Source organism: Ursus americanus, chromosome 20, assembly GCF_024610735.1.
Source record: "Ursus americanus isolate L20-20 chromosome 20, mUrsAme1.1.p, whole genome shotgun sequence".
Classification (NCBI taxonomy): domain Eukaryota; kingdom Metazoa; phylum Chordata; class Mammalia; order Carnivora; family Ursidae; genus Ursus; species Ursus americanus.
In genome coordinates this window covers 28614121-28632111 of record NC_142146.1, presented here as the reverse complement: position 1 = coordinate 28632111, position 17991 = coordinate 28614121, and the positions used below count along the sequence as shown (strand labels likewise).

The following is a 17991-nucleotide window of genomic DNA, read 5'->3' as shown; positions in this document are numbered from 1 at the left end:
TATAAAAAAGAACCAATCAGAGCCAGAAAATACAATAACTGAAATAAAAAACACACTAGAGGGAATCAACCAGTAGATTGGCAAATGCAGAAGAACATATCCGCGATCTGGAAAACAGGGTGATTGAAAGCACCCAAGCTGAAAGCAAAATGAGAAAAGAATTTAAAAATGAGGATAGGTTAAGGGATCTCCTGGACAATATCAAGCAAACAAACATTCCATTATAGGGGTCCCAGAAGAAGACAGAGTGAAAGGAACGGAAAAATTATTTGAAGAAATAATAGCTGAAAACTTCCCTAACTCAGGAAAGGAAACAGACATCCAGGTTCAAGAAACACAGAGTTCCAAATAAGATGAACCCAAGGAAGTCCATACCATGACACATAATAATTGAAATGTCAAAGTTTAAAGGTAGATTTTGAAAGCAGAGTGAAACAAAAGTTTCATCAAAGAAAACTCTATTATGCTATCAGCTCATTTTTCAGCAGAAACTTTGCAGGCCAGCAGAGAGTGGCATGATATATTCATAGGAAAATATCCATGACCAAGAATACTCTATCTGGCAAGGTTATCATTCAGAGTTGAGGAGAGATAAAGAGTTCCCCAGACAAAAAGAAAGTTAAAGAAGTTTATCAGCACTAAACCAGCCTTATAAGAATGATTAAAGGGACTTCTTTCAGTGGAAAAGAAACGGCCATAATTAGACATAAGAAAATTATAAATAAAAAATGTAAAATATGACAGCATACACATAAAATGCGAAGGAGGAAGTAAAAAAAGGGTTGTTTTTTTTTAGAACATGTTTAAACTTAAATAACTATCAACTTAATATAGACTGTTATATACTTAGGATGTTATACATGAACCTCATGGTAATCACAAACCAGAAACTTATAATAGATACACAAAAAATAAAGAGAAAGAAACCAAACATTACACTACAGAAACTCATCAACCACAAAGAAAGAGAGCAAGAGAAGAAAAAAGGAACAGAGAAGAACCACAGAAACAACCAGAAAACAAGTAACAAAATGACAATAAGTACATACCTATCAATAATTACTTTAAATGTAAACGGACTAAATGCTCCAATCAAAAACCACAGAGTGGTGGAATGGATAAAAAAACAAGACCCATCTATATGCTGCCTACAAGAGATGCACCTCAAACCTAAAGACACATACAGATTGAAAGTGAGGGGATGGAAAAACATTTGCCATGCAAATGGAAACAAATAAAAAGCCAGGGTAGCAATACTTATACCTGACAAAATAATAAAACAAAGACTGTAACAAGGGACAAAAAAGGGCATTACATAATGATAAAGGGATCAGTCCATCAAGAGGATGTAACAATTGTAAATACCTATGGACCCAACACTGGAGCACCTAAATACATAAAGTAAATATTAATGGACATAGAGCGAGAAATTGATGGTAACAAAATAATAGTAGGGGGCTCTAACACCCCATATCTAGGCAGAAAATCAAATAAGTGTCTTTGAATGACCCATTAGATCAGATGGGCATAACATATATACGTATCTACGACATGCCATTCAAAAACAACAATGCATATTCTTTTCAAGAGCAAATAGAACATTATCCAGAGTAGATCACAAGTTAGGCCACAAAACAAGTCTCAATAAATTTTTTAAAAAATGAAATTATACCATGTATCTTTTCTGACCACAAGGATATGAAATTAGAAATCAGTCACAAGAAAAAAACTGCAACACACACAAGCACGTGGAGGCTAAACAACATGATAAACAACCAATGAGTCAACAAAGAAATAAAAAAATATATGGAAGCAAATGAAAATAAAAATACATGGTCCAAAATCTTTGGGACACAGCAAAAGCAGTTCTAAGAGGGAAACCTATAGTGACACAGGCCTACCTCGAAAACAAGAAAAAACTCAAATAAGCAATCTAACCTTACACCTAAAGAGACTAGCAAAAAAAGAACAAACAAAACCCAAGGTGAGTAGAAGGAAGGAAATAATAAAGATCAGAGCAGAAATAAAAGACACAGAGACTAAAAAAATACAATAGAAAAAAATCAATGAAACCATGGAGCTGTTTCTTTGAAAAGATAAACAAAATTGATAAATCCTAAGCCAGACTCATCAAGAAAAAAAAGGATCCAAATAAATGAAATCAGAAGTGAAGGAGAAGTAACAACTGACATGACAGAAATACAAAAGATTATAAGAGACTACTACGAAAAAATTAAAACAAAACAGTAAAAACACAAATAAGCAAACAAATAAATTTAGGAACTCAGGAATGAAGAAGCTATGGTAAAAAAGTTTGATAGGTTCACTGAAGCCTTTAATTTGAGTTAAAATTCCAAGAAAATCTCCTTATTTTAAAGAATAAGGATCCAGGAATTACAGTTTAAGAACAAAATGTAGTTAATATGAAATTACAAACTTTAACAATGTAAAAACAAGATATAGCTAAAATTGGGAGGTAAGTCACATTGGAAAAGCCTTACTGTTTTGACTTCCTCATTAGGAAGAACAGGAATTCAACAAATAATTATCTAAAGTGACACACATAGATAATAAATGCCATAATGACTCTAGCTTTCACACACTTTTTATAATCATTTTTATCCTTAAAGAATTATTCTAGTAACTAATATCTTTTTTTAAATATCTATTTATTTATTTTAGAGAGAAAGCGAGAGCACCTGTGCAAGTGGGGGGAGGGGCAGAGGGAGAGAAAGAATCTCAAGTGGCTCCACACTGAGCATGGAGCCTGACGCGAGGCTTTATCCCACAACCCTGAGATTGTGACCTGAGCCGAAACCAAGAGTTGGATGCTTAACCAGCTAAGCCACTCAGGCGTCCCAGTAACTAATATCTTCTGTGGTAAAGAAACATTTATCTGAAGTTCGGCAATCACCCGATTTCAGTTTTTCATTTGATAATTTCAAGTAAAATTACAGTTAATACCTAGGGGAAAAAATACCACATTGCTTTTCTATTGCTGCTTTAACAAATTATGGCTAATGTAGTGGCTTACATAATACAAGTTTATTATCTTACAGTTCTAGACGTTAATCCAAAATGGGTTGAAGGGGCCTAAAATCAAGGTATCATCTGGGCTGCATTCCTTCTGGAGGCTCTACAAGCCTTCTTTTTTTAGTTTCTAGAGGCTGCCTGCATTCTTTGGCTTGTTGCACACACAACACTGCCCCTCCACCCCCAGCTTTCTTCATTTTCAAATCCAGCAATGTCAAGTCAAGTGCTAATACTATTATGTCTCTGGTTTTCTCTTCTGCCCTCCCTGTTGCACTTTTAAGGACCTTTGTAATTATATTGAGCCAAACCAGATAACCCAGGATCATCTCCCTGTTTTAAAGTCATTAGATTTGCAACTTCAATTCCCTTTTGCCATGTAAAGTAACATATTCAAAAATTCCATGGATCAGAAGATGGGTATCTTTGCAAAGCCATTATTCTACCTATCACAAACATTTACAATATTGGTAAAAATACAACTTTTTAAAAAAAGTGTTAGGGATAGTTTTTCAATTAATGGTACTGGAAAAATTCCTGAAGATTCCTATTTGAGATAACCTCTTCATTCCTCTCTATTCTTCAGAATTATACCCATTTTTTTTTCAAAATTATTGGTGATCACCTTAATGTAGACATACCATTTATTTCCTGATTCTATATTTCCTGGTGGTATTAATAACGTGCTTTCCAAAGTGGTTGGCAGAATACCTTGAATTTAGCAGATCCACAGTAAATATTTGTTGATTTATATATTAATACAGAAAGTTCAATAAAAACACAAGGCAGTATGTCATCAAGAGCGGGAGAGACATAAAGTGATAGAGTTGAGGAGTGAGAAAAAGCACACTAGTTTACATTGGTTGTGTAAGCTTTTAACATCAACAAACATTAGTAATACAGTGGTTAAAAAAATTTCCATAATTATTAAGCATTCCAGCAACTGTTCTGAGTGTTTTAAATATGTAATTTTATTTATTCTTCATAACCATGCTATGGCATAGATACTATTCATTCCCATCTTACAGATGAAGAAACTAAGGCACAAGGTTTAAGTAATTTGACCCAGTTATATAGTTAGTGATTGACAAATCCAGAACTCAAACCTAGAAAGCCTGACTATGTAACTTGATCTCTTGATTACTAGTTGAAAACTGGATGAAAGAGTTTGTATTTCTAAGAGTAAAGGAAGTATATTAGTTTCCTAGGGCTGGTATTACAAAGCACCACAAAGTTGGTGGCTGAAAACAAGGGAAATTTATTTTCTCCCAATGTGGGAGGTCAGAAGTCTGAAATCAAGGTACCAGCAGGTTTGGTTCCTTCTGGAGGCTCAAAAAGAGCACCTGTTGCATGCCTCCTTCCTACCTTCTGCTGGATGTTGGCAATCCTTGGTGCTCCTTGGCTCGTAGATGCATCACTACAATCTCTGCCTCTGTCCTCCCATAGTCTTCTCAGTGTATTTGTCTTGTTTTCTCTTCAAAGGACTTGTCATTTGATTTAGGGCCCATCATAATCCAGAGTAATCTCATGTGATGATCCTTATCTTAATTACATCTATAAAGAATTTTAGTCCAAATAAGATCACATTCTGAGGTTCCAAGTGGACATATTTTTGGGGGGCCACGATTCAACCCACTTTAGGAAGTAACTAAAGGCTTCTGGGTAGAAGAAAACTTCACTATAGGTTTATAAGAGTAGAACCAAGTCTGTTTTGCTTACTACTGTATCCTGTATTCTCTTTTCCCAGCAGAGTAGGCACCCAATAAATATTTGTGGAAGGTTGACTGTTCATGAAAATGGTGTTCAGGGAATGCTTTGCTGAAGGATGTGAAAGGAAATTTCCTAGGAGCAGGCAGATCAATTAGGATACAAAAGAAAAAGGGTATAATGGTGCCTACAAAGGTATAAGGATAATGGCAGTGGGAAATTTCTAAAAGGAAGAGTTCCAGAATTCCTAAAAAGAAGCTCAGAAAGAAGAGATTTTTTTTTTTTTTGTAGTTTTGAAGAGATTGCTACAGAACCAGGCAATGCAACAGCTTTTGAAGCTCACAGAGGCAAACTGCCACTTGAGAAAAGAAAGTCTATTGTAATAAATCTTTCGGAGGAAAAAGAAATACCACTGGCAATTTTTGTGATCATTGTAAAGAACATAAAATCTCAGTTACATAGGAACAGAAGTAAATGGACATTGTTTAGGCCACACAAGCATCGTGGAGACGGTAACTCACACAGCGTGCTTCTATAAACCAGGCTGGAATAAAAAGACCATTGCCCAACAACACACAAGAGGCAACCCACACCAGCTGGCGTCCCAGGCCAACTCTTTCCTGGTCCAACTATCAGACCTCTGTCTCCTTGTGTAACCCTAACTCAGGTTTTGGCTTGCTCCACAGATGTCACTAATGACTTAACTGTTTCACCTGACACTTCATCTGGAATTAAATTCTATCCCCTCTTCAGTCTTATGTAGTCTGCTGGTTTGAACACTTCTAATTCATTAATAGGATCAACTGTTTTCCAATAAATGCGATTCGTGTCCTTCACTGTTGGGAGGGAGCTGTTATTAGATAAAGTCTGAAAGACCTCTGAGGCTTTCATTTGCCATACATTTTGTCAGAGCCACTGGAATGGTATCTCCCTGCTGGCCCCTGATACAATCTGGAGGTAGGACTATGACCAACACCTGTACTAATTTTTTCTATTTAGCAGAGAGCTGTCACAGCATAGAGGAGAAACTTCTGGGCTGAAATAAATATGGATTTGAGGCTGGGTCCCAGTTCAACAATACCTCTTTCATCCTTACCTCCTTGTCCTCACCTATAAAAAAGAGTCATTAATACATGTTGTCAAGTATTTGAGGATTTTTAGCAAATCAATCCTTCCTTCTCAAGAAATGGAAAATGAGGAACACAAAATTTTTTGTGAGTTTGAGTTTTAGAGAGCTGAAATGTAAGCTCAATATCTAATAATTGTAGTGATTATTGCAACAGACTTCCCACCAGAATAACCTGTAGAACTTAAAAAAAAAAATTAAGTGTGCAGCTTTTTTCTTGGAACAGTGCTGCCCAAAAGGACTTTCTGCAATGATGAAATGTTCTAGAAGAATGCTATCCAACACTGTAACCACTAACCACATGGGAATCTTAAGCATTCCACCCCCCTCCCCAGTTCTATTGCAGTCTAATTGACATATAACATTATATTAGTTTAAGCACTTGAAATGTGACTAACGTGACTGACGAAAGGATTTTTAAATTTTATTTAATTTTTATTAATTAAAATTTGAATTCAAATAACCATCTGTGATTTAGTGGCTATCAAATTGGACAGCATAATTCTAGACAAATTGTTCTTAGTATGTGCTCCTCAAACCAGCTGCAGCATCACCAAGAAACTTGTTAGAAATGCAAATTCTTGGGCGTCATCCCAGACCTACTAAGTCACAAGCTTTGGAGGTGGGGCTCCTTGCCAGTGGTGTGCTGGTAAAGGTTTAACAACTGGCTCTTGAGGAAAGCTCTGATTAGCAGCATTTGCCAATTTCCCTGGTGCAAGCACTCACTCACTCATAGCTGATTTCAAGCTACCCAGGTGCTATCACTGAACACGAGACGGGAAGATGTGTGCAATAGGGTCCATGAGTCAATGTAAGCCGGCTCCTGCGTCCCGCTGAACCCAGCAATCTGTTTCAACAAACCCTCCACGTGATGTAGAACCACTGATGTAAACCTTCTAAATCAAAGTCTAAGATGACAGAGACTATGGTGTTTATATTTTTTAAATTCCCATAAGGGATCCTGATAAGCAGCCCAACTGAAAAACCCGGACTCAGTACATACAACAAAGTCACCTTGAAGAGGCAGTGGCCAGTTCAGCCTCCTGTGTTTACGGTATCCTGACTCAGACTATGAAGACCTGCTCTCTCCTGAGCACGGACAAACCTGAGCCATGGCCCCTCAGACTGGCGGGTCACACCGAGCCTGCCTTCTCCCCTCTTGATAGGATTAATGACATCACAGGCATAACCAACTCATGGGGCAGATCCAAGACAAACAACACTAGCCTTCTAACCACAACTCCCACTTACAAAAAAAAAGGATTGAGAATTATATTATTAGGATAACCTAGAATTTGCTCCAATTAATTCTTATTTTAAGAAAATCTCTTATAGATATCCGAAGGCACCTTATAGTTTGTAGCATACTGTAGTCAAAAAATACTGTCTTCAACAAGCCATTATATCCTTCTTTAAGATAAATATAGCCTGTCTACCAGATTTGTGGTAAGAATCGAATGATTTAATTATGTACATAAAATCATATCTGGAATATTCTAATTCCATGTGCAGCCCTAAGGGAGGCAAAATAATACATTCGAAATGAGTACAGACTTTCCCCATATTAGAAATCTGTTCAGCCTGCTGAAATTTCTTTATATTCTTACTAAAGGGAAAATAGAAAAAATTTTCAGAGCAATTTGTCTAAAACCAGGAGGTCATTATACATACAGTCTCCAAGGTAAGAGCATAGAACAAATCCTTGTGTCTCAGAAAAACTTCCTAATTTCATTATAAACCCAGAGCAGAGAGTTCTATTAAAATAACTGCATGTGTTACCTGAGTATTTCCATTGCAAAAGTCATAGTTATGCCTACCAAGCTCTTTATTTTCATCTGAATTTGGCCTAAATCCCAAATGAGACTACAGTGGAAAACTAATGTATATTCTTGCCCTTATTATGCTCCTTAGTACAAAACATATTTACATTTATAATGTATTTAGGGAAAATAGCTGGAAATTTTAGCTGCCAGTTTATGGGATGGCTGGCAAAGAAGTATCTTTTAACGAACTTTGTTCCGGGTCCTACTTCTGGGTGTAACAGTGGCATTCCTGACGCACCAAAAGAGGGCACACAATCTCTGGGAATTTGGCTTGAGTTCTGTGGGCTGTCCACGGTCTTGACAAAGAAGATAATTTTTTTTTTGATGCTAAACTAATTGGTCCAGATGGGCATAATTAAACTATAATTTGACAGGAGGAACTAACCAGCCTGAGCAATTTTATATTTCTCATAAATACAAAAACTAGAGCAAATAAAAGTATTATATTCCAAATCATACGTAATTAATCTGGTGAAGGTGTTTTTAAGCTCTAATCAGAAGGTCTCCTGGGTAGTTAAAAACTGAAATACTTACCACCAATTCAGAGGTATTATGTGGAACTTGAGAAAATATTGCAACTTGCTTTGACGTTGTATCTTTTTTTTAGTGAGAGATGGTTGTGCACTTTCTGGTTCATGCACTGTGCAAAGTTCTTTGCTTACCATCTAATTTATTCCTCCCTTAACCCCCGAAAATTGGGTATTATTACTCCCATTATGCAGATGAGAAATTTTGAGGCTTGGCAATAATTTTTTTTGCCCCAGTTCACACAGCTGGTTAATGGCTAGAAGTGGGAAAGAGACCAAGTCTGTCTCTCAATCTCTATCAGGTACACCAGCAGCTTCCAGTCTAGTGGATTTTTGTGACATGTCTATGGATATTCCAGAAGTTTGAGTCATTCTTCCTTTGCATATACTGGAGGTAAGTTTACCCTGAGTTAGAGAAAAGTACTGAATTATAGATTGTTTATTCAAATACTACTTTATTCATCTCAAGCATATGGGATGACTTGCCTCATTGGAGTCGTGGGGCATTTATGGAGGGGTGTCTGTCCACAATTATGGAGGGATGTCCTTCCAAGAAACTGCTGATTAGCTGCAAAGCATGCAGAGAGCTGACAGCCTCTGGCGGCAGCATTTGAGCATCTGTTGAGCAGGAAGGGATAGTAGGGCACAGTATTTCTGCCCAGCGCAGGGTTCCTCTATGGACAATCTTTGATCCAGAACTCTCCACTGGGTTGACTGAGGCTGCCTCGGGGCTACAGTGAGGTCTGAGGCTCTTCCTACCCACTCCTCTTTCCTTCCTGCTCACCTCTTACAGGTGTCAGACCTGCATCACAGGCTGGAGACTCTCTCTGTCTACTCCTGATCTCACTCTCATTTTTCTTTCAACAGAAATTACCCTCAATACATCTCCTACACTTCTCTGTCTTAGTGTCTGCTTCCCAGAGGACCCAGCCAATAAAACCACTAAAGAGTTATTTCCACATACAGGCTCTACCAACCCTGTTCTAAGAGTAATCCACCAACCAGCATTTGCTCATGCTCTGTCTTAGGTAAAGTGCTGTCATGGATTCCATGGGGAGACTAAGCTGATGCAAACAAAAGAGACGAGTGTGCACCTGTAACACAGACTATCCTTCATAAAACCCCTTTATTCCTGTTACATGTGTACACTTAGCAAATACACAAAGGAGTCTGAGAGGATTACCTTGTGGTGATGTGACCACTTCTTTTCAACTGAATACTGTTCTATCGGTAGTGCAGAAGAAGAAAGCCTATTTTCGCACACTGGTGGCTTACATTAGAGGTTATTTAACTGGAGGGGTATCCATAAAGGAAGAGGCAATGGCTAGGGGACTCAAAAAGCATGCATGGAGGATTTCCATCCCCACATCTCTGACACTCTTCCTTTTTTTTCCTCTTTCCAGGATCCATCTGGTAAAATGAGATTACCATCTCCCTTGAGAAGAAAGAGCAAAAATTAAAGAGAACACCAATGCACAGAAATTAGCCTCTCCTGGCAACTTGTTATTCTACTCTTTCCCCAACTGAATCCATCTCTGCAAGAAATGTATGCTGTTTATGACAAAAAGCGTTAGTATTCTTATAGAAATTTTCCCCTAGATTTAATCATTTATTCAACAAATATTTACCAAGCACCAATTCAGAGCCAGTCACTGTTTCAGCAGGTGGGAATAAAAAGAACAAGACAGACACAGTCCCCACTCTTGTTGAGCTTAGAGTCCAGTTCAGGCTCTTCGAACTTGAATGCACACACACATCATTGGGATTTTGCATCTTCTGATGCAGTAAGCCTAGGGTAGGGCCTGAGATTCTGCATTTCTAACAAGTTCTCAGGATGCTAGTGACGCAGTCCCCAGACCATGCTTTGAGGCACGAAGGACTAGCCCACTGGCTCCCAGCTGCTGTGCTGTGACACGCTTCTGTACTGTGAGTGCTTCTCAGCAGTGCCATGAACTGGAATCAAGGAATACTGTCAATATCATGGGAAACATATGCTTTTCTCATGATGCCTATTTAGTGGAATTTTGAGTTGTGTGATCAACATTCATAGAACTGTGATTTACTGAGAGTAAAAAGTAAGAGGTGAGGTATGGAACGACATCAAGATGGCTCAATGGCCTTCCGGGAAGAGGTACAAATGTAGCCTCTAAACACACTTGCACAATCAGGGCACTGACCCACTCTCGTCATCAATGACACAGAGCTAATGGGGCTAAGGGGAAAAATTGTTTTAACTTTCCAAAACTTGCTCTTTCTTAACCAGTAGTCACTTTTTCAAAAATTTTATTTATTTATTTGTCAGAGACAGAGAGCACAAGCAGGGGAGCGGCAGGTAGATGGAGAAGCAGGCTCCCCGCTGAGCAGGGAGCCCAACGTAGGACTCGATCCCAGGACCCTGGGATCATGCCTGAGCGAAAGGCAGACGCTTAACTGACTGAGCCACCCAGGCAACCCGCTAGTAGTCACTTTCTAGCCCTCTCTGGTATACCACTAAAATCTCTCATCAAGCACACCATGAACACAAAAGGTTAGTCTTCTTCAAAATGGGAATCTCACAAATAAAAGGAGGCTAAATATATAGCTAGAGACCATATATTCATAAGCAACCACTTATGCCAACCGTTAAATTATTACCTCTTAGAATGGGGTTGTGAGGAGATGGAAGGTGGAGGGAAGGAAGGGAGTTCATTTAGTTCTAAGCTGGGTGAAGCCAGGAAAGCAGGCCATGTAGGGTTAAGCTGGAGAGAGGGAATGTGTTTGTTCACTTTTCCTAGATTCACAAGAGAAAAATGAATCTGAAATATAAAATGGGTAAAGTCACTTTGCTCTCTCTAAAACCCCAAATGCCCAGGTACAAAATGCAGTGAAAGCCTGCAGGCATCTTCAACTCATCTTCCAACATGTACTTAGCTGGCTAATCTCTAAGAGTAAGAACTCCCATTAATAATTTAAAGGAGCCATGGCCAGAAAAGAAACTGGGAGAGGCCTAGGGGTGAGCAGGAAAGACACGGTTAGCTGTGAAGCTAGGTATGTAGAATTATTTCTAAAATGTATTCTCACATGTGGATAGCAATGTGCAGAATAATGAGTTTATAAAGAACTCTTCCCCCAGTCTCAGGGACAAGTCTAACTGGTGAGCTGCAAATGCTGGCAATGTCACAAACATCACTTTCTGCAGACAGATGTGGGAAAATGGACTTTTTTAGAATAAGTCAAATTCATTACACTGCTCGCACACAGACACGCTACTATGAAACATGACAATCACTTTGAACCTTTCTGCAGGCTTCCTATTTGTCTATTTTGAATTTTTTTTTGAAGCGAGAGAAGAAGAGAAGGCAGTGGAAAATGTTGTTAGTCATGAATGACAGAAGGTATTAGGTGCTGCTGCCACAGTTCCTTGCCAGAAAGGTTTTTTTGTTTGTTTAGGAGATGTGCTATTTCACTTTCAAAAAAGGCTCCGACAAGTGAACACAGGAGGTGGCTGATACTGCCGTGGCCCTCACCGCCACAAAACAGCCCCTCTATGAAGATCAGAGAAGACACATTTAAATTCCTAGCACAAATATCTAAATTAAAGCCTGGCCTAAACAAACACCCAAGGAAAATATTTCAATCTCTTCAAAAAATTAGCATACGAATCAAAGTTGGTTATTTGACCTGAAGCGAGCACTATCCCCTCCAGCTCTATTAGTTTTCTGTGACAGCTTCACTTCCTTCCCGGCATCAGAACAATGTTCTCTTGGTGGTGGGTGCGGGAGCCCTGAGCACAGTTCTGAAACTTCCAGGCATGGAAAATAATTTCATCAGCCAAAGAAAAACCATCCTTTGGTATGTCCAAAGTGCTGTCTGAAGTCCACAGTACAGGGGGGGTTAGTCTATTCTATTCTGAAGTTTATCTGACCTTAAAACCATGATTGGTGCTTATTTAATTTTCTGCTTAATTGATTCATTCCAAACATGACCCATGACAGGCCCAGCAAGGCCACTGAAGCACGCTCTCTGGCCCACGAGCAGCACCTTCGGTATAATAACTACTATGTAATTTATATTGGGCGAAGGGGATGGACCATGGAATCACATAACAGCTTTCGCAGGAGAGAAAATTAGTTCGAGATGTCCATAGGTGCTGATTTTCTCTATGAGTAACTGATGTTCTTGGGGACTGATTTCCCTCTTACTTCTCTCCTGCCTGTTTAGGACACAGTAGTGAAGTGGCCAGTCAGGCAGGTGTTTTCTACATCCACTTCAAGTTTTCAAATTGGATACAATCCTTTAAATTTCAGTTAGAGGCACCTACCCAGCTTCTCCTATGGAAGTAACAGCCTAAATTATTAAATATGCCTCAGGGTGGAGAATCAGCACGTCTTTACTCAATATTAGATTCATTTGAATTATCCTCTAGAGCCAAGGAAATTAGAGAGTGTCTGCAGGAGCCTTTATTCCTGGATGTAAATATGAGAGTCAGGTGGAAACTACCATGTAATGCAAATGTAACTCGATGTTATATGTGACAAATCTGAAATGAAACCACCCTCAATTTATATTTATAAATGAAGTCTTTAAGACATTTAAAGCTCTGGGAGTGATGGGACATCTAGGAACATAGAAGTGACCCCTAGCACTTAGTTCTCTTTGAGGGCTAATGAGCCAGGCAGCTCTACTGGCTTCTCTGGGCTGGGTTTTGGAGTCCGGGCTGTTATTTTTTGTTCTAGTATGTTCGGGCTGCTTTCAGAGGACACGAGGTCCGTGAGACTTGCTGGTATGGGTTCCTGCTACACCAGTGTAACACCCCCAACTATAAAGACTGAAGAGAGGAGCTAAGGGATCCCAGCCCATCATGTTTAAGCCAATTTTCCTCTGGAGAGAAGACCCCAAAACTCTGTTAACATTCCTTGTGGAAGGCAATAATGCTCAGCTGACATTAAAAGAAAACTCCACGATCACTATCTGGACTAAGGATTTTGTGTCCCAAGTAATACTAGAGATCTTCGCAGTTACCTTCTATTTCCACAACCTCACCAGTGTCTCTTGTTCATTCATTAACGAAAGCACAGAGTGAGGCATTAATCTTTATCGTTTTTTTTCCTTTCTCCTTTTTTCTGGCTATCTTAGCCGTATTTTTTTAAATTTATCGACTTTATTGAGGTATAATTGATAGAAAATAAAATGCACTCATTTAAAGCATGGAATTCAGTGAGTTTTGACAAATATATACATCAGGGTAAACCACCTCCACAATCAAGGTACTAACGTTTTCCATCACCACAAAAGGCTCCCTTGTGCCCTTTGAGTCAATTCCCAATTCCCAGACAACCACTGGCTTCATTGCTGTCACTACAGATAAGTGCTGCTGGTTCTAGAACTTCATAGAAATGCAATCGTTCAATATGAACTCTTTTGTTTGTGGCTTCTTCCACTCAGCACAATATTTTTTATTTCATCCATATTGTTGTGTGTATTGATAGTTTGTTCCTTTTCATTGCCAAGAAGTATTATATTACATGGATAAACTGTAAGCTTGTTTACCCATTCATCTATTGGTAAACACTTCTTATTTTTGGTACTATGAATAAAACTGCTAAGAACATTTGTGTACAGATCTTCTTGGAGACACGTATTCATTTCTCTTAGGTAATTAGAGGTAGAATTGCAGAGTCAGTAAATGTTTTCATTTTTAAAATTAAAACAGTAAAAACATATCATTGTCTAACAGAGTTCAAATCACTTTATTTCCACTTGGACATTTAAAGGGAAGAGATGACACCAAAAGTCACAGAGCATAGCCCACAGCTGCAAAGGCCATGTGGACTTCCTATACGCAAGCAAAGGACAATCCCCCCTGAGGTCAGAGCTTTCTCTGAGCACAGGGAAGGGGCTGAGGACTTGCTCTAGGAGTAGCTGAAAGCATACTTAAGTGACAACTGGTCAGGTCATGGGCGGGCAGCCAAGGCCTACTCCAGTGAAGCTTTAGCATCTGAACAGGTGGATTGAGAGCCATGCTCTGTCTGCACCAAGCTCATGAGCCTCAAGCTATTCAGCTTTGAAAGAAACCCTATTCTGCGACTCAACTGGGAGGTGCTGAAAATAAGGCTAAATGCAATGAAATTCCTGGCAGAAATTAATGTGCAAGAAATCATCAGTATTACATGTAAGGGGTTAGGTAGGGATAATTTCTTTAATGTTCCAGTTGTGCTTTCTCATTTGATTATAATGGTTATCCATGACTTCAGCTAGATTAAATCAGCAGTAGTCAACGAAATGCATATCAAATGTAAATAACGCCTTACTCTGTTTTCTTTCTCTGCAACAAACTCCTCACATCCCAGAGGGAATTTTTCAATTCAACACCAAAGACTGATTAAACATTTGGTGTAGAAGCTTCAAAAAAAGACTGTGTAATTTTATTTTACATATACATGCTAGATGAAAAATAAACAAATGAAAACTTTCTCTGAGTGCTAAAAGTTTGGAGTCAAATCTTCTAAAAGGCAAAGAGAATGAGGGAAATAGCCACCTCAGAATTCATCAACAAATTGAAGTCTCACATCTCAAAATTTCACAACTCAGCGATATGATCACTAATAATCTTGTAGTGGTCCACAATTCCAATCAATCATCAACCCAAAGGTTACGTTTTCATAATTCTAGGTCTTCCTTTCCAATTTAGAAAAATATGAATTTACAGGAAGGAAAAAACAGGGGAATATTTAACGTATTTTACAAGGCATTTGGCCCGACTAAAACAATGATGTGTTTTTTGGATCTGACAGCTTATGATGGGAGATCTAAGCAGTGTTTCCTTTAGCATAAATAAGGTCGTCAAAGGAGTAGATTTGACCATTTCCAGTTCAGCTGGTAAATCAATGCCTGGTCTACCATACTGAAACCCCCATGACAAAAGACAAAGGAGGACATCAGCGTGAGTCTCCTAGTAGCAGGTGCGACCTGTGGTCAAGGCTAGCTTAGGAGTAATTTGACTACTACAGTTCACAAAAATTAGCATAGAGTCACACAAAGACTCTGCCTTTTGAAAGTCCAACTCATTTGTCTGCTTCTTGAGAACCTATTGCTGCTACCCACCACCTCCAAATCCATACACTTTGGGGAAAATGGAAAGGGTGCTGCTCTAGAAAGCAGGCACTTTTGCGTTCTTGAGCAAATTACATAATGTCTTTAGTTTCTCATCTATGAAATGAGTAGTAAGTATTTTTCCTACTTGAGACCCAGAGGCCGGGCCCAGACTTCTTGATCCCAGACTACCCACTCAATATCCTGTTCTGGGGCTTCCTCTTTATACACAGTGATGGCTCTGCCTTACAGCAAAGCACAAGCCATCCAAATCAAGTGCTACCCAATGGCCTAACTCTCAGTTTTATATTTTTGGAAAGAAAGGCCCATGGGATATTTCTGTGCTTCCAAGTCTCATTTTTGGAAAATAACAATATATTAAAGAAATACCTAAAATGGCTCTAAGATGCAAATCCATCTGATATACATATTTGTTTGTCAGTAACACCTGTTACCAGATGGCTTCCACAACAACATTTTAAAAGTTGGTAAATGCCAACCTAAAGAGCTTCAGGTGCTAGTTTCCTTACAGGTGAAAGAGGCACACAAGTTCTAAAAGCTCGGTCAGGAAGACTTCAAATGCAGATTTGGGCTGAGATGACCCATCAATCCAAATTTCACTACCTTCACTCTCAGTTTGGAAAGAGAACTCAACTATTGCCCAAGAGAGTTGTTATACCATTGTGCAGCCATAAGGACGCTCCTCAAAGACCTCCCACTACAAGGAGAGTAATTGGCCAAGGGCCCCAGGGCTGTGTTCTGGAATCCATCCCTGCATTCCCTCAGAGGCTACTACCACTGCCAAAGGACAGCAGGGATACTAAGGCAAGCCCCTGATGGCTGACTTTGCTTATAGACTTCCTGATGTCTTAGTTGCCTCCGTTTGCCTAGCAGACCAGTACACATCCACCAAACCTCTCTCTTTTCATTTGGAACATGACTTGAACCATGGTTTGATGGTTCTCTCAGCCTTTTCCAGCTCCTTTCCTAATGCCTTTTATGCAGACATTTTCCCTAATAATATCCTCCACTTTTATACCCATCTTGACATCTGCTTCTCAGAGGGCCAGACTAACATATCATTCATTCACTCATTCAAGAAATATTTAATTGAGTGCCTACCCTATTCCTGGCATTTTGTCCTAGGCATTGGGGAGGGTGGTACAAGACTGAGATGGCCCCCACGGTCATAACCCTCTCTCCCGGGGTCATAAGCTGTTTCCCTTTCTTTCGCTCTTACTGTGTGTTGACGCAAGAGCACTGACGCAAGGGCACATCACATGCCTACTCTCATTTACTTTTCACAACAAGCCCTAAAGGAAATATTATTTTCCTTTCATAGATAAGGAAACTGAGATCTATAAAGATGAAGTTGCCAGCGGTTTCCCTGATGGGGGCAGCTTTTGACTCTAAAATTCATGTTTTCAACCATTAAGCTATGCTCTCTCCCATCTGGGTCACAGCTCTGAGCATTTTTCTTCTGGTAATGACTGCATATTCATATAGTTAATTTTCCAAAGCCTGACTTCATTTATTCACTTTAAATTTATTAAGGCCAGGGAAATCACTTCTAGAAGAAGGAAACAGTACGTACTTCAGAGCATTCACAGTCCTACACTATTCCGGAGTGAGTTAATGATGATATTGTTTAACTCATGTGGAAGAGGTTTCTCACCTGGTGTGAGTTTCTAATTCATCTTCATCTATTACAAAGAAGATAGAAGAGAACAGACAAATCCCTTGGCTTCTCTGCTTTTTATCTTGGTCCCAGCTCAGCTCTGGCAAACTGATGGAAGGTGGTCACATCCATCCAAGGCTTTTCTCAGAGGCCAGCCAGGCCTACTGGAGGGTCAGCCACACCAACCCACGTGCCAACCCTTCCAAATACTGATGCAAACTCATACCGTGATCTCCAAGGTCAGTTATGGTGTCTTCTATACTTGACTCAAGTGGGTCAAGGTCCAAGGAAGGAATGGGCTGAGACTCAGGCAGGTTCTCTGAAGTCAGGTCATCAAATTCCTTGTGGAAGGTAATTAACAGTTCGTGAGAAGCTGATAGAAAGAAACAGGATTACCACAAATTAAACAATATTATTTAGAAAACTATTTGGAAATAAAAGTCTATCAAATCCTCTCCGTTAAACATGATACCACTTTCAAATTTCAGAAAGCCAGCTTAGGAGAAAAGAAGCAGCCTTGAACAGCTCAGCAGGTGACCTTAACCTTCCATGGCATCTGTTTCAGGGTTATGACTAGGGTGAGGCAGGAGGAATGCCCAGGTGCACAATGAAGGAGGTAGTCACTCTCCGGCTCATGCAAGAGCAGGAGCGACCAGCAGCTAAGACCAAATACCCCTTGCAATTCTGCATTCAGGGTCCCACACCCACCTCCCCTTAGTCCAGCCCTGCTCAGGTTCCTCATCTCAGAGTGGAGCTGTTGGCTTGGATGACTTCCAAGTTCTCATCTAGCTTTAACAGTGCTATGATTTGGTGACCTCCAGTTTCCTAAAGAAAGAGATCTAAGAAGCCACATGAAAGAACTCACACTTTAAAAAAGAGTAAAAGCTAAATTTCTCAAATATATCAGTAGGTATTTCAATAGCTCATTTTGCTTCTTTTTTTTTTTTCCTGTTGTGTGTGTGTGTGTTTGCAACCTAGAGCTAATGCCGAACTGACCTATTTTCCTTGATAAGTGCCTTTCATGGAGAA

General features: G+C 39.4%; 1 protein-coding gene across 11 annotated transcripts in view; it reads right to left on the bottom strand.

Moving 5' to 3' along the window:
- NEK11 (NIMA related kinase 11) overlaps positions 1-17991 on the bottom strand; it is a 245937-nt gene that overhangs the window by 117035 nt on the left and 110911 nt on the right. For all 11 annotated transcript variants that reach the window (XR_015727864.1, XM_087870200.1, XM_045791750.2 and 8 more), the window contains one exon: positions 17189-17303. Coding sequence is in view for 10 of the 11 variants with exons in the window: in XM_087870200.1 (XP_087726326.1) it covers positions 17189-17303 (115 nt within the window). In the remaining variant the exon portion in view is untranslated. The remainder of the gene's footprint in view (positions 1-17188; positions 17304-17991) is intronic.